Raw genomic sequence first — 20,739 nt, forward strand, 5'->3', positions numbered from 1 at the left:
CGTTGCGAGAGGACTTTTTTTATCTCACTTCTTTTTTATTTACTTGTTGCATTTGTTTGATTTGGAATCATTTTGGGCAGGAAAAAAACACTCTTGGCAACAAAGCACTGGAACACACACACAGAGAACACGCGAAACCGAAAAGGAGATGAAACGCAACGAAAATATGTAAAAAGAACTTTATTTTTGTTGCTGATATTTAGTAGTGCATATTGTTGTTACTGCTGCTGCTGCTACTGCGGCGGCGGCGACGGCGATCGACTAACTGAATTGGAATTGAAAGCTGAACGGCGACTACGACAACGACAACGACAACAAGCAACGCGACGCGCATTACGTACAACCAACTGCGGCCGATTTCGATCTCATACTGATCACCGTTAAACGTTGTTCCGACTGCGTCGGCTGCTGTTGCTGTTGCTGCTGCTGCTGCTATGAAGCGTCGCAGTCAGCGTCAGCGAGAGCGCGCGCGCCCGTGCATGAATGACAATTTTAACAGTGCCGTTCTCTCTCTCTCTCTCTCTCTCGCTTGCGGTTCCAAAGCAGCGTGTGCTGCTGCTGCTGCGCCGTCAGCCAATTGCACGTGCGTGTGTAGCTCACACTCTCTCTTTGATGTAAGCTTACAACCGGCTTAAGAGTTACGCTCTTTAGCCGCATACAATGTAATGTAATGGGCCCGCTGTTAAACGCGCTCTGTAATCAGTCATTGATAGCGTAGTCGTGTAGCCAAGTCGTAAACTCTTAACCGATTAAAGCAACAAAAGCTTTTATGAGGCTTAACCCAGAACACAAAAATGAAAAATAAAACATAAGCAACTTAAGTGTCTAGTCAAAAAAGTTGACTTGGTGATAGAAATTATGCTTAAGACGACAGCACTGAGCGAAAAGCGTTTTAAGTGTGATATTGCTGTGTGGAAGCTATGATGGGATTGATGTCTACACGTTCAAACTATGTTGGTAAAATGTTATAAACAAGTTATTAGAAATCAAATTTATAATTATCGTTGCATATGTTGTTTATTTACATATTAATTTATTTTTTTCTTCAGTGTAAGCTGTAGCTTGCTGCCTGACACGTTTCTAAGTTTGGTTACGTTTTGATTTGTTAAAGAATTATAACATTTCCGGCAGGCGTTGCCAAACTCAAGAAGTTGTTCAGCATTTGAATAAAATAAATATGTTCATACATATATTTTTTATTAAACAAAGACAAATACAGTTTGCCAATAGGCCACAAATATTTGTGCGTGTGTCTTTCAGCTTTGAGCTCATATGGCGGCTGTTAAAGCTTATCAGTCATTAAACTTGACAATAGAGAGCAACAGCAACAGCAACAGCAACAGCAACAGTGAAAGAGAGCGCAGCGTATACGCAATGCCTGCGTGCGTGCGTGTATGTGTGTGAGTGTGAGCCGCTATATCAGGAAGCTAAACCAAAAAAACAAGACGCCTATAAAATGTGTCAGCTGTTCTTCAGCTTTCGGTGCGTGAAAAAATATCTTAAAAAACAAAAAAAAAAAAATATGGCGTGCCACATGTGGCCAGCAGGCAGATAAAGCTAATAGGCCTAACACAGATCCGCTTTAATCATGATGATTCTTCTATTTGATATATAGGTATGTGCGCATATCGAGCACAAAAAGTGCGCTATTTTATTTTATGGCATGTGCCATAAACAATTGCTGTACACACACGCACACACACACCCATTGTGTTTTTTTATTCTCTTATTTTCGTTCTAATTATGTGCGCGCGGCCATTTGTGCGTGCGACTAGAGTCGTTGTTGCTGTTTTCCGTTGTCCGTTGCTATTCTTCCTCTTCTTCTTCTTTCGTTGCTGCCTCTCTTCTATGAGTGTCGCTGGCAGCGAGACACGCACACTCGCTTACATACTCATGCATACGCACTTGCTCTTAACCTTGAAAACTGAACGCACGCAGCTTGGCGTTCGCCTGTGCGTATGCGTATGTGTGTGTGTGTTTCAGTGTGCATGCGTACTTTTACATGTGTGTGTGTGTGTGTGTATTTGCTGTACAGCTCTTTTCGGCTGCGCTGATAACATTTTTGTTTTTGCTTTCTTTTCTTTCTTTCTTTTTCTTTTTTTGGTACGTTCATTGCCCGCGCGCACACACACACAGTCACGCACATTTATTTGTTATTTATTTGCGCACTTTGCCGAATTTTTTCTATAGTTTTATTATGCGTTATATCTTGCAAAATTGTCTCGCCTTAGTAAATTTTGCATATGTATATTTTCAGAATTTTACCTCAAGTAACTTTCTTATTATTATTGTTATTATTTTTATTTTTTTTGTCAGCAATCTGCGTATTTATTTTGTATTATTATTAGCGTTTAACGAACTCTTATCGGTCGCAATTTCTCTTTATTTAATTTTTTTTTTTCTTATATATTGCACCAGCTGTAATGTACAGTTAAGGTGTGATTCACGAATGATACTATATATTGTTCGGTTTACCCTCTTCTTTACCATAATACAAAGAGCTGGCGAGATTGTGCCGTGGGACCTTGAACTTAACCTATATATTGCTTTAGATTTTGGGGTCAACAACTTCAACGATACGGGATCAGCACTTCAGGAAAATGAAAACTGTGCAAATACCGATATTACCTACTGACAAATTGACGTTATATATTTCATTATATGTATATTTAAATATCAATTTGATATACAATTTTTATTTATTGTTTAGATTATTATGTTGTTTTACTTTACTTGAAACAAACATATTGTTATATATATTTAATGTTTTTCATTTCATACAATTATTTCTGATTTCTATTAAAACCTAGCTTACACTCTTTTAAGCAATTAATTCAATAGGTTTACATTTTTCGTAATATTTTATAAGTAAGTAAATAAGCATTATTAATAAACCAATAGTAATGTATTTAATGAGTTTTAATTGGGTTGTTACCATTAATTTAAATATTTTCTGGCATAGCCTCAAAGTATGCTACAATTTCTTTCAACCGGAAGTGAAAACATGCTAATTTATATGTATGAATGTATTTGACTTAAACAGTTTATGCTAATTCTTATACTGAATTATAGTTTTCCTAAGAATCATCTACTTCTATTCTTTACAGTAGATAAATAATTCTGTGTACTTTGTGGAAACTGCAAAGAAACTTTAAAAATTGTATAGATCTACATAAGATTTATAAATTATTAATACAATTTTTTGTTATTTTAATCTTTTTTCTAGTTTTGCGTTTGTTAGTTTACTTTTTATCACACGTCATATGTTCTAGTCGAGTTCAAGGGATTGAAGTACTCATTTCGGTGCCTTGTCAAAAATCTAGCAAGCTCTGCTGTAGCCGTTCGAGCATTATGTGCGTGTCCGTATTAGTTTATCCAGTCCGTAATTACATCTCGTTAGAAAATAAGCCAGGAAGCGCGTAGACTGTTAGACTGTTCCTTTCTCATTTTTCTTGCACGAATTTCTCACGCGTTGTCCAGATGAGGATGGAAGAGCCGATTGTGTCCATCTACGATATGCTGATGAAGCGCTACCGACAGCAGCGCCGGGATGACCAGCAGCAGCAGAAGGACGCTCCGCCCAATCGCCAAGCCAGTCGCGATCTACGTAACCCCTACGCAGCTCTACCGCAGCCCCAGACAGGGGTCCAATTGAGTGCAGACAAGAAGCCCAGGCCGCGGCTGGCTCGTCCGCGCTTTGCCGGGGACAGCTTCACTGGCGGCAAGATGTCCACGAATGTGGTAACTGCCACCCACCTGACCAAGAAGCAGTCGGGTGTTCTGCTGCAGCCGCCGCTCAAAAAGGAGGTGCTCAATCAGCTGGTGGCCAAGATGAGTGGCAAGCAGACGCCGGCTGCAGCAGCCATGGCTACGGCCACAGCAGCTCCAGCTAAGCCGTCGACTGCATTGAACAAGAAGCGTTCGAAGACCGGCAAAGCCTTGAAGTCGTCGCACGGCAGCGAGTCCAGTAATCGTCGCACTAGGGCTGTGCTCTCTCCGCGCAATACCAATCGGCAACTCAAGTCCCAGAGCAAGCGAGATAAGTCTAAGATCAACAATGAACTGAAGCAGCAGCAGCAGCAGACACCGCCGCCGCAGCAACGTCGACCCAAGAATCCGGATTCGGAGCGACAGAAGGTTCGTCTACGGTCTCGTCTCTCCAAGTTTTCAGTGACGGCAAAGGATCAAAGCGCTGACAATGCCGTCCGATGTCGCCTCTAGGCGTTATACTATACATATAACGTCTCTAGGCGTTATATACTATATATATATACGATACTATGTAGATATATATATAGCTATATGTATTTACGTATTCAATCTTCAAATTGCAAGTGTTGCCGTCAGCCCAACCGTGTTAACGAGTTTTCTTGTTTTGTTGCATTTTGGAGCGCGCTTCCATTTGCCAATCAATGGGTTTTTCACTTGCAGCGCTCGTCAAACTGCAGAGTCTGTTGGTTAACATGTGGACAGGCGCTGCAAAATCCTTTTGTCTTTAATCTTTCAAACGGAAAAAGAAAGCCATACAAATTTAAATTAAATCGTATCGGAAGTAAGACTGTTGTGTTTTATTCATGGAATCGATATGTGTGGCGCAGTGGCTGTCAAACTGTGAATGATGAGACTTTGCAATTCAATGCAAATGAATTGATATCTCGCATTCCTGATCTATCCTGAAAGTATAGTTGTCGTTCAAATGAGAGGTTATCTAAACTAAAAAATGCGTAAATTCTGTCGATCCTTGTCAACTGATTTATACAGGGCGTAGAGTAGTTCTTCTTGGACACTTATGACTGATCAAAATGCAGGGCATAATATTTGTATCCATCAATAACACTAAAAATATCAAATATCAAAATATCATTCTATAGCTTATATCCAGAACGAGCCCATCATAATAACATGATCTACCGATCTATGAAAGCAAATGTAGAGTCTGATGGGCTATAACTTCGTGAATTATCGCTTCGGAGACAAGCTGAAATAAAACATGGGAGTGTAAAATATTTTAATAAGAAACCACTATTATTTTTTTACATAATAATTTTTTATTTTATTTTCTATTTTATAATAAATTAAAATTTCATTTAGCAGCTTAACATTTTCTTCTTTGTTTTAGTTTTAGTTTTTCTTTTATAACCAATTAGCATTTAAATAATTTTAAGCTTGGTTTTTGCTTTTCACATATGTTGGGATTGTTATATACCTTATAAGTAGTACTCTCGCCAACAACATGCATCGGCTAGACTTATTTTCTTTAACATTTTCACATACAATTCGACATTAAAATGCAACAGCTACAAACTAAGAATACTTGGGTCTATGTTTAGTAATCGTGTTTATATATTCATACATATATCTCATATAGGTAAGCCATCAACGATGCTTAACATTTTATCTTTCGACTGTTAAAACAACGGGTTAAGAGGTGTTCCAAAAATCATGAAAAACCAAATCGAAGATACATTTTTATAGATTGTAAAAAAGTTTGCGGTTCTTACAAAAATATTGTACAGAAATATTGGTTTTTGTTGAGTTAAATATAATATTGTATTTTCTGTTTTTTTAATCTTGTATAGTTTTCATTATCAAAATTACAAAATAATTTCGATTTACTTTGCGCTTATCAGACGTGGAAATGAACTTTTTAAAACAAAAATTCAAGGCGCTTTTAGTTGTCGTTTCTCATTAATCTTCTTGTTGCTGGTATGCATGTGAGTATGTATGTCAATGTGTGTGTGTGTGTGTATTTTGTATTGAAATACTTTTAATTGGTTTTTGTTTTGAAGCATTTGCCCAACATTGATATAAACATAAATGCAGCCGACTAAAAACGAATTTAGGCTTTCAACTAAATGTATAACTAGAAATAAACTGTAAATTCATTAATTATTAAATACACACATATATTTATATATACATCTATATAGAGCCTAACTGAGGGACGAAACTAAAACGCTTAACACAATAACACAAATATTTCTCTATAGCCCTCTCTTTCTCTTAATATTTTTTGTGACTAAAGTTTTTGAAATTCAATTTCAATTATTTGGTGGCCTTGCGCTTCTTCTTAGCTCTTTCAGTACCAAAAGGAACTAAGCGAATGTTTCAGCTAGATCAATTACTCTGCTTTAACTTTAATTTCTATGGGGTTGCGGGATTTGTGAGTGGAGTTTTGTGTTGTGCTGAAAGGACTGCTAGGGTATCATGACTTCAGCCAAAGTCTTTTCAGTCTGAAATGAACATAAAAAAAAGAAATTAGAAAAAGAATTCGATAAATTATAAATTAAATTAAAATAATTAATTTAGACTAATAATATATTTTTTTATATATAAATATTTCAAAATATAATAAAAAATGATAGAACTTTAAAATTTTTTACTAATTTAAGGCCCAATCTTAGCTAAAATATTTAAAAACTATAATCTCAACTTTCATGATTTTGAATACGTTTTATAAAACTGGTTTGACGTGGGCTTTACGAAATCAAAAATATACTGAGCTAAGGTTTATCTACTCTGAAGTTGAGATAACTATAAAGCCTTAAGGCAAGCTTTCGGTTTTCGGGTTCGTATTTCGTATAAATATCAAATCTAAAAACTATGGAATATGTAACGATCTTCGCTCTTGCTGGCTGAATACGGTTTCATTTGATGAATATGAATTGCATTTGATTCGGGTTCAATGTCGTCTGGCTTATAAATCCGTATGCAAAGACTCAATGCTCTGACGCAGCTCCACATCGTTGTACATCTTTTCGCAAACGATGCTCACCTTTTTCAGCAGCTCGATGGCCGTTTGAAGCACTTGATGCCATTTGCGTAGCTCCGATTCGTGCGATAGCTCCTGCTGTCGCATAAGTTCCAGCCAATCTTGGTTTGAGCTCGGCAACTCCCTGGAAGTAAAAATTTATTGATTGTTTCGGTTTTAGATAGATGTAAGTTGTTGTATATATGTACTTGAGTGCCGCCAAGGTGGGCATGCGCGCCCGCCGGCTGAGATCGAGGTCAATGTGTTCCTCCAGCTTCCAGAGCTTAAGTAATAATATCACATTTAATGCCAGCAGCAAGCACATTAACAATATGACAAACAGCGAGAGGCCGCGGTGCCGGAACCTGTCTCGGCCCACTTGCAGGCCGCCAGCCAGCAACTGCTGCTGCTGCTGTTGCTGCAACAATTGCTGGGCGGTCAATTGCTGCTGCTTGCCGCTGGCGCCGCCACTGCCACCAGCGGCTCCATGCGCCAGGCCGCCAGCTGCGCCACTTTGCAGCTTCGAGTCCCAGTTGTCCATCGAGTCGGGCAGGCAGCCCTGTGAGGCGCCTCCGCTGTTCGACTCCTCCGTCACGCCCCTTGACTGTGTCGAGGTGCCTAGGCAGCAAACATGTGGATAAACGTTAATTAGAGATAGCTGCGAACAGGTGTCAACAGGTGTTTAAGCAACTACAGCAACAGAAACACAACAATCGAATGCAACAAAACTTGGGTGTTAAATACATGCAAATTGTTTACGCACACAGCTAAATAATTACGCTAATAAAACATCGAAATGAAACAAAAACACAGCAACAAGCAAAATTCTGCGCCAAGCGATTGGCACAGGTTAGTTCAAACATTACGGTTATTATACTAGAGCTGCTAAATGGAAGCAACAACCATGTTCCTGTTTCTAAATTCCTTTCACGTTTATGTAAAGCATTTAATGTGTGAATCGTATGCTCATGCATCCAAGTGTTCCTCAAATATGATATTGCACTATAATATATCACTTATCATTCATCACAATTGTGTTCATAGATATAATATTTAAAAGCATTTTTTTAAGAGAGTTACAGGAGGAAACGGAGATAACGAGAATGTAAAAACCATCGACTATCGAAAGTTCTGTGAATATAATGGGTAAAAATGTTTGGGATATTTTGTAAGAATTATGATACAAAAAGTTTCATAAACAAAATATTTGGACTTACATATATCTCTATAAGGGCACTAAGGGCAATTTTCTTATACATTCGAGGTCAGCTGGAAAGCTTCACAGCAGAAATGTTTCTTTGTTCTATATGGATAATTTCTAAATTGAACGTCATATTTTATCAAAGTTCTATACAATTTAGACATTAATATATAATTGATATTTACATCCTATCAAAGCTCTGCAAACTGCCAAAGATATCCCAAAGTTATGAATCCCCTTAGATATATTTTACATCTTACATTCATTCGAAAACTTATTCTACATATAATAAATATATATGTACATATATTTCGATATCCTAGCATGTGCCTAGTGACAATCGCTTGTGCTTAGAAGGGGTTGCTTAGCGTCTGAGATACGCTATATACCTGAGCATGAGAGCAATTTGGCCTTACGATGAATTTGTTGCTGCGGATGGATTTGCAAATGTTGTTGAGGCGACGCCGGCAACTGTTGCTGATGCTGCAGATGGTGATGTGGATGATGATGATGTGGATGGTGATGTGGATGGTGATGATGATGGTGACGATGATGGTGATGATGATGATGGTGATGAGGGTGTTGATGATGGGGATGATGGTGATGATGTTGCAGATGTTGCTGTTGCTTGTCATAGTCCGTGCTGCTAGCAGTTGTTGTTGTTGTTGTTGTTGCTGTTGCTGTAACCAATATGCCTGTGTGTTGTTGTTGTTGTTGTAGCTAGTTTGCAGCTAATTGTTCTAGTTGTTGTTGTAGTTGTTGGTTGTTGTTGTTGTGCGTGCATTTCGTGTGGTTAGAAGAAGCAATAGCAATGGCATTTGGACATTGACAGTGTATTTGTATTTGTTCTTGTATTCGTATATGATTTATGTGTTATTGCATTGTGTGTTGTTTGTTGCTATTGTTGTTGCTACTATTCATGTTGTTGTTGTTGTTGTTGCTTATGCCTAATTTCGAAATACTCACCACGTCTGGGTCGCCGTCCCTTGCCCTTGGCAGGCGGTATGCACGTCTCGCTCTGCAGCGCATGCAGCTGCGCCCCAAAGAAGTCCTCCAGACCCGCCCACGTATTCTTCTCAATGAAACCCTTGACCATGCCCCAAATGGATTTCTTATATTTGATCTGTGCGTGCACCGACAACATCGTATGATCGTCCACAGTGCTAAAAAGAGTTTTTGGGTGTTAATTACAGATATATATAGATCTGATCCCCAGGGCTTACCGCGCCAGACAAAAGTGTATCAATACACTGAAACTATCCGCATAGGGTATGCCCGCATTCACGCTGTTCACGTCAATCGAATAGAGCTCACCCGGCTTGCTGCACTCGCGCATCGTTTGATATTCCGTGACCTGCAAGTAAATTTGAGTTAGTTTTTTGTTGCTACGGAATAACCATAGCTTGACATAATAAAATCTACAGTCAAGTCTATAAGGATGATTCAGTCTCATTAAAGCTATCTCATGCCCACCTTTGAGGTCTTTGGGCCCACGGAAGCGGCCAGCTGCACAGTCACATTGACCACACGCACATTCTGGCCCTCCTCATTCTTGTGCCACTCGCCCAGCGACAGATCCGTGGACTTGCGCTGCTCATGGAAGTCCGTTAGGAATTTGGATTTTGAGAACAGGAAATTGAACAGCGTATCCACGCGTATGGGCAATATGGTGTGCACAATCTGCCTGCCCTCGTGCGTTGAGGTGCACTCCGTGCTGGGCACAAAGCTGCAAGTGGAGGATATTTGAGTTCGTTTGTGATTTACATATGCTTTTCTTTACTCACGGCGCATTGTTCACTTCAGAGTCGGAGGAGTCGGATACATCAGTGGGTCCCGCCTCGTTGTTTTTGACCGCTAGCTCAGCGTCGCGTTGTCTCTGGTTTTTCATTTGCACCTTGCGCTTGGCATCCGAGCCATGGGACTGGAGCTCGGGAGCAGTTGCCAGACTCGCATTGCTGCTGACCTTCTCAGCTTTCGCTGACCCACTGGCTGTGGTGTTTGCAGTCGCTGTTGTTGCTGTGGCGGCTGTGCTCGTTGTGCTGGCTGTTGTTGTGCTGTTGCTGTGCCCGTGGCTGTTGCTGATGTTGCTGTTGCCGCTGGGCACGCTGATGGTGACAGCCACCGACTGCTCCGCCGCCTTGACGGAGCTGAGGGTCAGCTCTTTGGCATTCGCCTTCATTTTCTTATTGGATTTGCGTGTGCTGTCGCTCGCCTTGTTGTCCGAGCCGCTGGCCGAGGCGTTGGCCGATGAGTTCAGGTTTGACGACTTGCTCGAGTTGAAGAAATATTTCGTTTTTGATTTGCGCACCGCCGCACTGCCGCCGCCGCTGCTGGCGCTGCTGTTGCCGCTCTGCTGCTGCTGCTGCAGCTGTCCCGAGTTGTTGGTGCTTTGACTGCACAGACTTTGATCGCCGCCAAAATCGTCGATGGCCGTTTGGAAGTCTACATCGGTTTCCGTATCCGCATCGAGCGTGGGATCTATATAGTCCTCATCGTCCGTGGTCAGGCCCAGCTCCTCGCCGTACGAGTTGTGCACATAACGCCAGATCTCTTGCGGTGAGAATTGCTTGTTCAACAACGTGTTCTGCCAGACGCGAAAGAGCATCAAATACGATTTGTCACGCGATGCGAATGTCGCGAAAAAGAACTTCTCCTTGGCGGTGGATATTGTGATTGCATTCGGTATGACCAGCGCTGTTTTCTCCTTCGTTATGGCCGTCACATCCTTCCATTTGATGCTCACATAGGTCTCCCAGCTGAAGATGTTCGCGTGGAAGCAAACGTAGTTCTGCGACACGTACAGACGGCCCTGCACCAATATATCACGCTGCAGTGCACACGAATAGTCTGCAAGCAAAGGGATTTCCATTAGATGGGTATTACGAGAAAGTCGTAAAGCATTCAAAGCGCTTTCAAACTGGGAAGTCAGATCTAGCGATCTGCGCCGTTGATTCTATTTATGTTTCATCTGAAGATCATCTTACGTCAGATCTGATAGACAGCTCTGATTACAATTAGCAGTTTCAATTATATATCAGAGTTGAATCACATTTTTGAGTGGCGCTCATCGCAAATAGCACACGGAAGCACTTGAGTTCCCAAATGCTTTGATAACACTTTCTGCACAGATCCGTTATATTGCACGAAATAAAGTAAAAAAGAACTAGCTATAAAACACCACAGGTGTTCAAATAAGCACGTTATAAAAATCATATCTGATAAATACGCATGGTATAAAAAACGACCATAAAAACATTTTTAGCAGGAATTGAAAGCGATAACTATATTTAATGGAGGGATTTCAAATTGACATTGGGATAATCCTTTAGGAATAAGCAGTAAAAGGTTGACTAGAAAATACCCCTGAACTACCGACATCTATAATACCGGGTAGAACTTAGGACTCGCTGTCCTGCTGTCTCTTATACACATTTTCATAAAATCACTTTACACAAAGTTCGAATTTTCCATCTAATTGAATTGCTCTACGGGCACAGAACCTTGACTTTGTACCTTTTGTATACGATACACGATATCAGGTATACACAAAGAATGATATCATATCATGCTAATATTGAACTTACCCACAATTAGACGCTCATCGTTGGGCACGTCTTTGAAGAGTTTCTTAAAGTCCTCGGCCCGAGACTTATAGTTGGGATAGATGACGTTATACCAGGACTTCTTCTTGGCTCGCTCGGAGAGTCGCGAAGTGCCCTTGTTGGGCTTATCGCTCGCTGTGGGATCTCCGCGTAGTAAAACGCCTTCAGTGCTATTCGATTCGCTTATTTTACTCTGCGCATCCTGCAAAATAGACGAATATGCATATAAACAAAGGTATAGCCGATGTCTGACAAACAAATAGTAAAAATTCTTAGTCATACATACAACCGAAAGTCTGAATCATAAATGTTTCGGGAAAGCAAGTGTCTCGCACGCTTATCAAAGTTTACACAGAAACTTTTTTGTTGCTGTTTTATTAATTCTTTTTATTAGTATTTCTCTATTAACTGTTCCGCGCAGAGTGTGCTGATGTTGTATAATCAAACGCGATCGATCCGCACCAAACTCGACGCACTGCGTCGTCTCGCGCCGCGCATTGAATTCTAATTTGCTGAGAGCCAACCAAACACGTTCCGTTCCAATATCAATCGCGTTATCAACAAAGTGACAAAGCTTCGGACCAAGCCAATTTTAGGGTGCCAAGAGCTTTTCGTATACCGAATACTCTGTAACTTGACCGGGTGGCAACTGAAGGGTCTATCAACTGGGGATAGACTGAGGAGGCTCTGTCAACTAGAGATGGATTGAACTGAGCGGTTGGTTGGTATATAAGCTCTACCAATCAACCATAAAGACAGCTGCCTGAGATACTTTTATAGCCATCATAGACTTTAAATACAACTTCCTAAGTTACTTCGGTTTACTAGGTGTACTGTATTACTTGTATGCACTGATATGCACTATATATACATAAGCTAGCAAAGGGTATTTCAGTAATCAGTAAATTGCCACAAGCTGGGGAAACTTCGTGAACTAGTTGAGGATACGTAGCATTCGGTATGCCTAAATCGATAAGGCTAATAAACTGCCAGTTGGAAATAATCCATGTGATATCTGTCGCCCGATTTTCGTTATCTATAGCCCCAATACATTATCAGCTCGTGTGTAGCATCTGTTCGATATTTCGTTCGTTCTTCTTTGCTGTGGCCGGCGATGTGCTAATGAATAGAACCCATTAGGAATTAAAGCTCGCGAGCTTTCTTTCATGGCGCGACTATCAAATGAAGAGTTGAGCAAGCGTTTTGTTGGGAAAGAGCGAAACTTAAGAGAAAACTTGCACAATTTGACAATAATGTGAAATTATGGCTAATTGGAACTAGATGAAACAGGTAATAGTTCCTGAAGCACTTATTATAAGACATATTAAATGAAGATGTAGTATGATATGGCTAATACATTGACAATATCAGTCAATCACAAAATATAACTAGTTCTCGAATAGAATATCAATCAAATGGAACCAACTAAAATTACTATTATGTGAGTCAGAATATTTACTCTATATCACCTGAATTAATTGATATTATTGTTAAATGAACTGGTTCCAATCTTAGCTATGCAGTCATGAAAAGAATTCGGTACTAAACGAACTCGATTGTGGATAAACTCCAACACAAGTTAACTAGATCATGAACCACTCTTAGTAACACTCACCTCGTCACGTCCACTGCTCGATGTGGATAGCTTGGCTGACTTGCCCTTGGAGCTGGTCGAGCTCTTCCGGCTGCTCGGACTGTCCGTGCAGGAGCCAGCCTGCTGCCCGTTCGAGTCGAGGCTCTGAGAGAGCAGCGATTGCTGCTGCTGGTGCTGCTGCTGTTGCTCCTTGGATTCCGCTTGGCTTATGCTTATGCTAGGCGTATTGGCAGCCTGCGGACTGGGAGGCTCTACGTTCTGATGGCTGTTGTTGTTGCTACAGCCGTTGCTGTTGTTGGTATTGTTGCTGCTGCTGTTGCTGCTGCTGTTGGAGCTGATTTGCGTCTCTTGATAGATGACAGCCACAACGGGAGCGGAAGTGGCTTGAGCTGAAGACAATGCTGTGGCAAGGGCGATGCTGCTGCCGCGCTCTAGAGTGCCGGCGGCCTCCTGAATGGTCAATAGCTTGCTGCTTAGCTGGCTGCCGTTGATGCTGTTTGTCGCTGCAGTTGCTGTGGTAGTTGTTGTTGCAGTCGTGATGTCATCGCCAATCGAATCTCGCCTAAAACAAAGCAATTTATTTAGTGGCTGTCCGCAGCAGAGATCGAATCTATATAGAAATGTGTGTTTGTGGTGCAGAGGAGCGTCTACTACAAATGCATGCAAATTTCGTATGGATAGTCAAATAGAAAGCGCTTTATATACTTAACGTTTGCCCAGTTACCGAGGTGTCTCTGTCTCGAGTCTTGATTTCGATTCAAGGTTTACCTACCTTTCAGCTTGATTGCTACTTTGTATACACTTATCATCCTGCTCAGCCTCCACTTGCTGCTGTTGTTGTTGGGACTGCTGTGACTGCTGTTGCTGCTGTTCCGCTGACGACTGCTGCTGCTGCTGCAGCTGCAATTGTTGCTGTTGCTGTGGCTGCAATTGTTGCTGATGCTGTTCTTGTTGTGCATCACAAATCATGTCTGCGGCATGAGCAGCCGCTTCGCTGCTTACAGCAGTTGCAGTTGCAGTCACAGTTGCTGCAGCTGTTGCTGTTGCTGTTGTCGTTGCTGCTATTGCTGCAGTTGTTGTTGTGTTTATATCAATATCTTTAGTCCTACAATAAAATTGCATATGGAAATAAAAACTAAGAAATGCCAAAGGAGTACAAACCGAAAGAAACAAACTTAAAAGTTATAAAGAAAACATGCTCTCTCTACTGTCTCTCTCTCTTCCTCTGTCTCTGACCTTTCTCTCTCCCTTAAGCCATACATATATGTAATCATATTTATCACTCTATCATCTCTCTGTCCTTGTGCTTTGGAAGAAATCATCCTGTCCATTGTCCACTCTCCCTCTCTCCCAGCTTACATTCTCAGTCTACTCTTCCGGGGTGCTTTCTATGTGCTATCTCCCAGTTTACACTCGTCGTTCTGTTTCGTTCTTAAATACATATATTCCATACATACATACACATAATTTGGCTTGTATACAAGTAACTGAGTTTCTCTCTCTGTCTCTCTCGATGTGCATTCAGCTCTCTTTGACATAAAGAAGTCTATTCTCTCCCACATGGCGTCATTCGATATTCCTTAATATAAATGTGGAGAGCTGAAGGTCAGCCTACTTAGATCGAAATTACCATCGTCTCTCTATCAAGAGAGTTTAGAGACATTTATACTTGTTTGTTCTCTTTTCGATTCTCGATTCTCTCGATAAAGCAATCGCAAAAGCCTCTTGCTCTCTCTGTCTCCCTCTCCGTCCATATAAATAGAGATCAACTTCCATAAAGGCAAAATTTTTGTGCAATCTCTTTCTCTCTCTCTCTCCCTCTTTGTGCTTCTATTAAACTTTGTAATTCTTTTTGCCCATTATTTATTGTTATAAAATAGCTTATTGTTAGTAATTTTGTTTGTTTTAGTTTTACGATTTTGATTATTTTTGATGGTATTACTATGGTTAATTTCCGAGAGTTTGCACTGTACACTTTACACAAACATACATATATAAATATAGCCGTTACCACACAACATAGGGCTCTGTTGATTTCCCCATCTATTCTCTATGGTCTACGATCTACTGTTAACCGCTTGAAATATGAACTGGGAATGAAGTTTCAATATAATTGCCAATCTTCGACAATTGTTGATAATCACTGAACCACATATATGTATATGAACACACACAGACACCCACACACATATTTGTATATTCAACTTTATTGGACCCGTAGTATGAAGCAACAGATTGGTAAGTAAACTCAGCTGTCAGATAAGCGCGATAAGATATCTCTTCTCTCTTTGCGGTGTATTATTGGTAGCTTTGCCTTTGACGGATTCACCAAAATTCGTTCATGATTAGATTCTAGACATATTAGATGACTATAGATATAGATTGCGAATTGTTATAGATATAATCGTAAATTTCAATTAGCTAATTTTTAGTGCCTAATGCGAACCCATTGATAAAAAATATTTAATCTCCATTAGCTTATTGGGTCATTGACTTTCGAAGACAGTCAAAAGTTTTTGAGAATTATTAGAAAATGCTGGATATGAGAATGATTTTAAAATAAGACTCATTTAATAGGGTAAGCCTTTACAATTTGTCAGCTGGGCAAATATTTATGACCAAGCTTTGTAAGTAAATATTTATTTTGATTATACAATAGAAGACATTGTTTATATTTAGTTTGGCTTGAGATACGATTTCAGTTAGCTGTCAGTTAGGAATTATACAAGTTTGGAGCTTGCACACCTTAGCTCAATAAAAAGTTTACAAATAACCCAATATGTATGATAAATAGATTTTCCAATTTATTTGAGAAATTGAATTTTTACTTCAGTACTACCCAATACAAAATTTTAGAGACATTTTCTTTCTCTCTCCGTCTCTATATATATTACATTTAAAAATCTTCCATAGCTCTTTCTAGGGTTAATTGAAAACCAATATATGGCATATTCCCTCTCCCGTTTTTGCACTTATTGTTTTTTGTCTTCTTAATTGACTTTGTTACATGGCTGAGGGCCATTCAATTGAGATAGCAGCTGGCACTATTTGAGTGCGAATTTTATTGGATAATAGCTCAACTACTGACTCGTAAAGCGAGTGAAAAGGCTGAAACAAAATAATTGCCAACTTCCTCTCTCTCTCTCTCTAACTCTGTACCGTTTGAGGGACTACCCTTAATATATGATATAATACACAAAATTAAAACTCTTTTGAGCATTAAAATACGCAATTAAAAGCACAATAAAAATAAATGTAGTCAAACATAATTAATAATTAACCTGTGACGTGTACCCTACATTTTTAATTTAAATTTGCTTGCTGCGTAACATCCTTATCAGCTAAAAATTTGTGTTTGTTGTTTATAAATTAATACAATAAAGTTGTCTTTAGTCATAACAAAATCAGTTCGAAAGTTCAGAGTTCAAATACACTTGGAATTATATTTATTTTTATATTTATATGGATTAAATGTTCTATATTTTATATAGCGAGCTCAAGATTAGCTAAATTATAGAACTTTTTAAATATTTTGTACACAATTATCTGCATGCTATCCCAAGATTGAGAGACTTGTTTGCCTGAACAACAACTAAACTGTTAGTATATATTAAGTATATCAGCACAGCTGATATAGAGTTAAAACATATACACATATAAAAATATATTTTATGGCTTACACATGTTTTAGACAACTTATGACAGTATAAGTATACCTTCCTCGACACTAAAAGGTACACAAAAAAAGTTTTTTCATATATCAAATAGTAAATACTCTAACCATATAGATTCTCTACTGACTGATGATAATTAAAAGAGAAACTATGTAATTTAATACATTCTAGATTGACGGGCTTTATAGCTGACATAGAGTTATATTTCGTATACCCTTCATATAGTATTTAATTAACAATTATATCTAAGGCAAGTAGTATTATTTAGTAAATTGTTCATAGCTATACAGAAATACTAGATGATTTATAGAAACAAATTAATGCTAACAGGAAATACTTTTGGAATACACAGAGAACGTGCTGAGGCAAGAACAAAGAAACAAGTTTTTGGAATACCATATTACTTATATAGAGGAATATATACACATATGTATATATAGTATCAAAATGGCAATCATTATTAACTCACCTAAAGCTAAGTGGCATATAATTTCAGATTTTGAGATAACCTTTAGCTCTCGCATCAGAAAGCTGGAGGGGGCGTGTCTCAGGGGTAATGCAACATGCGCGTAACGACAGCTAAACAATAATTATTTATGAATAAACATGCCCAATAAATGGCCAGGCATAGTTAGAGCTAAGTCGAAACACAGTTGGGTTGGGCTAGTCTACTCGGGCTGGCCGTGTGCTGTGCCAGAGCCACTATGACTGCCCGAAAGAACACAACGGTAATAAATAATCAGCCCAACCAAACAAACAAACAAACAAACCAGTTCTAGCAAAAAAAAAAAATAAATAAATAAAATCAATAAAAACTTAAGTAAGAACAAGTAGGAATACAATAGGAAGATAGACATACATTAGGCAAACTGATAGACTATTGAGTACCCTAGCAGATAGAGAAAAAAATTGAACGGAGCTGAATAGATTCGAGCTGTATGCTCTGTAAAGCAACTTCTAATAGATCTATAATGTAGAGAGAGTACACTACGTTTTCCCTACAGTATCGAAATATATCTGTTCTTGTTATGTCTAGATCCGTTAGAGTAGAGGCTTAGATACTCAAAGAGAGTCTCGTGTTATGCTTTATCACATTTGATCTTATGATATATGTATGTGATATATCAACTCGCTCTATTTAGACTAACCTCAGATCACAGTCAGCTATAAACCTACTGTCTGTCACATACACTCACATTAAACCGTATACATCCATCCACTCTACCCACTTTCAGCACATCAACAAAGTAATAAACTCACATTTTTTGTATTTTCGCCTTTTTTTAGCTCAACTTTTTTTGTTGTCAGTGAAATTTGCAAATTTCTGTAGTTGGCTTTTGTTATTGTTTTAATTGTGGGTCAGGCCTGAAGGGGTCACTCGAACTGTGTCATCAATTGGAAAAACGATGACGAAACACAAATTGGGAGGGGCGTTCATTGTTTTGCTTTCGTTCTGGTATTCCCATTGATATTTTCTTTCATCTATTTTTAGCACATATGCCATTAATATATGTATCTGTTTATATCCACGTTTCTTAATTATTGAATTAGTTTCCTTCCACTATATTTTGGATAGGTTTTCTTTTGATATTTTCTTTCGTTTTGTTGTCTCACGCGATGCCGAATGCCGACGGCTGGAGAGCGAACGTCACCTCAGCGCGACGCTTGAATTTGCACTCGAATAAAGCGCCGCGAATCGCCCGACTCAACCGGCAAAAGCATATATATGTATGTATATACACACTAAATATATACGTACATATATATATATGGGCATTGTTATTTTGTGCAAGCTAGAGTCGGCTGTGCCGATTGTCTTCGATACGCTTCGCCGCTCGCATTTGGCCAAGAGTTATGCAAATGCCATGCTTTAAATGCCGTAAAGAAAACTTGAGCGATTTTCACGTGTAAATAGACGAACAAAATTATCCGATAAATATATTGGACATTAAACAATTTTTTAAATAAATATTAGAATTATTATTAATATGATTTCTCAGTAATTTTGTGATTGATCAAAGAAACAATTTATTATTTTTTACACATTATTCGTTAGCCTCTTTGTTAAACTCTGAGGGTTTTCTAAATGCATGACTTATAATAGGTTTCCTGTTTTCAATGTCTGTTAAGATCTATGCGCAAATACAAATAGATTCATACAATAGATCGAAATATCAAGCAATTAAATGACGATAACAATTTAAGTTCCGTCTATTACAAGTTTCCATTAGATTAGTCCAAACTGATTCGATCTATGGTAATTGCAGCTTTTATCTCTTAGCCCTTCACTTCCAGGAATATATTTTTTTTGCGTCGCTTTTACTTTGTTGACGAAGTCACAAAGGCAGAAGTTCTGTTTATTTTCCCACTTTTTAAGGTACTCCTTATCATCAATTGAATGCGTAATGTGTCGAGACACAGGCATTAATATTTATGTGGAATAGTTATTAATTGATTGTCATAGTTCAGCAATTAATTAGTTATGCAAAAAATATATAAATAAATATGATGATATCAGCAACTGTAATTGGCGTTTAATGGAAATATTTGAATAAGAATTGCCTGTCTGTTGGCCAATAATCGAGTTGGAGGGAGACTTGCCTCATGCTAAATGGTGTTTATATTGGCAATAACCAGTTCATATGAGAAATACTTAAAATAAACAGTCAAACTGTATTTATTTTGCTATAAAATCAGCTCGTGAGGGCCTTTGCATGTGAGCTACATACAAATATACTCGGGTTGTCCGAGCACAATTCTAATTGGAAATTGCGAAGTGCCCCATTTGCGAGTACACACTGACACGCTGGATTATCTCTTTGCCATTTCACTGATAAGAATATACTAAAAAGGAACAACAACAAAACCAACAAAAAATCACACACACGACATGCAAATTAGGAGCGGGCAAATGTAACTGTTAAACATGCAAACCAGCAAGAAAAACCTACACCAAACATAACTGTATATATGTATGTATGTATTTAAATATAGGTATAATATATGTATCAACTTTTCAAGCTAAAAGTAGTTCAAGTAAAAGTAGAACATGTTTTTTTATTTTTCGTATGTCGCTTCTTTTTTCTAGTGGTAATTGGATAACTTACATGGAGTGCAAGGTAAGGCTGGCGGCTCGCTTATGCCTCGGTTGCTGTTGTTGTTGTTGTTGTGAGGATTGCCGCAGCGGACTTTGAGCAGTGGCCAAAGACTTGGGCAAAGCGCCTTGGCTGGAAGATTTGCAGAGCGACACAAAGCGATTTGTTGTTGTTGTTGACTTTTGCTGCTGTGTTTGTTTGTGTTGTTGTTGTTGTTGCTGCCGCTGCTGTGTGACAAAATGCATGACAACGGGCAACGCGCAATCAACAACAAATGAGAGACCACGCACAGTTATAAATTGTTGCAATGAGATTCGTTTTGCATGTTGAAAACGGTACTTGAGATTTTATTTCCTTTTTGCTCTATTAACTTTTTTTTCTTCTTTTTGGTCTATTGAAATTGATGTGGCTGCTGCTGCGGCTCTGCTGCGACTGCGATTGCGACTGTTAGTGCTGCTGACGTCGGCGGAAGTTGTTTCTTTTTGTTTTTATAGTTTTTCATTGCTTAATTATTTTATTTATATATCACTCTATTAGTTAATTGATTAGTTAAGTGCGAGATTCGTTTTATAATCTACTGCTTTGCGATTTACGAAACTCCTTGCTGCGTTTTTTCATTTTACATTTTTTTGAGTGCGCATGAAAAGTGGATGTTCCGCACAGGGCTGTCGAGCAGAGTGGCCTGATGTAAGCCGTTACTTATAAAATGAAGATATAGGGCGTTCAATAGAATTTAATACTAAAATATTAAAGCTTATAAACAGGCTGTATTCATTATTACATTTGTATATGATTTTAAGTCATAAGTTTACAAAGAACAAA

General features: G+C 38.8%; 2 protein-coding genes across 15 annotated transcripts; one reads left to right on the plus strand and one right to left on the minus strand.

Moving 5' to 3' along the window:
• Nucleotides 1–3,298: 3,298 nt before the first annotated feature.
• Nucleotides 3,299–4,556, plus strand: LOC108649920 (uncharacterized). The gene has a single exon (XM_018099015.3). It carries the CDS (start codon nt 3,481–3,483, stop codon nt 4,219–4,221), a length of 741 nt encoding a protein of 246 aa, XP_017954504.1. The 5' UTR covers nt 3,299–3,480; the 3' UTR covers nt 4,222–4,556.
• A 1,132-nt stretch (nt 4,557–5,688) lies between these two features.
• Nucleotides 5,689–20,574, minus strand: GramD1B (GRAM domain containing 1B). 14 transcript variants are annotated; one of them, XM_089258593.1, is made up of 12 exons: nt 19,930–20,573; nt 13,921–14,253; nt 13,170–13,710; nt 11,537–11,756; nt 9,737–10,799; nt 9,426–9,678; nt 9,176–9,306; nt 8,919–9,115; nt 8,342–8,647; nt 6,961–7,369; nt 6,776–6,896; nt 5,689–6,233 (listed from the first exon to the last, which is right to left on the minus strand). In XM_089258593.1, exons 1-12 carry the CDS (start codon nt 20,160–20,162, stop codon nt 6,198–6,200), a joined length of 3,843 nt encoding a protein of 1,280 aa, XP_089114719.1. In that variant the 5' UTR covers nt 20,163–20,573; the 3' UTR covers nt 5,689–6,197. The 14 variants fall into 14 exon arrangements, with proteins under 14 accessions (XP_089114719.1, XP_089114728.1, XP_089114724.1 ...); XM_089258598.1 differs by lacking the exon at nt 5,689–6,233 and having other exon boundaries at nt 6,301–6,896; nt 19,930–20,049; nt 20,208–20,574; XM_089258602.1 differs by lacking the exon at nt 8,342–8,647 and having other exon boundaries at nt 19,930–20,572.
• Nucleotides 20,575–20,739: the final 165 nt, after the last annotated feature.

The sequence above is a fragment of the Drosophila navojoa genome, chromosome 3 (genome assembly GCF_054131105.1).
Source record: "Drosophila navojoa isolate 15081-1374.11 chromosome 3, UAZ_NAV_1.0, whole genome shotgun sequence".
Lineage (NCBI taxonomy): Eukaryota > Metazoa > Arthropoda > Insecta > Diptera > Drosophilidae > Drosophila > Drosophila navojoa.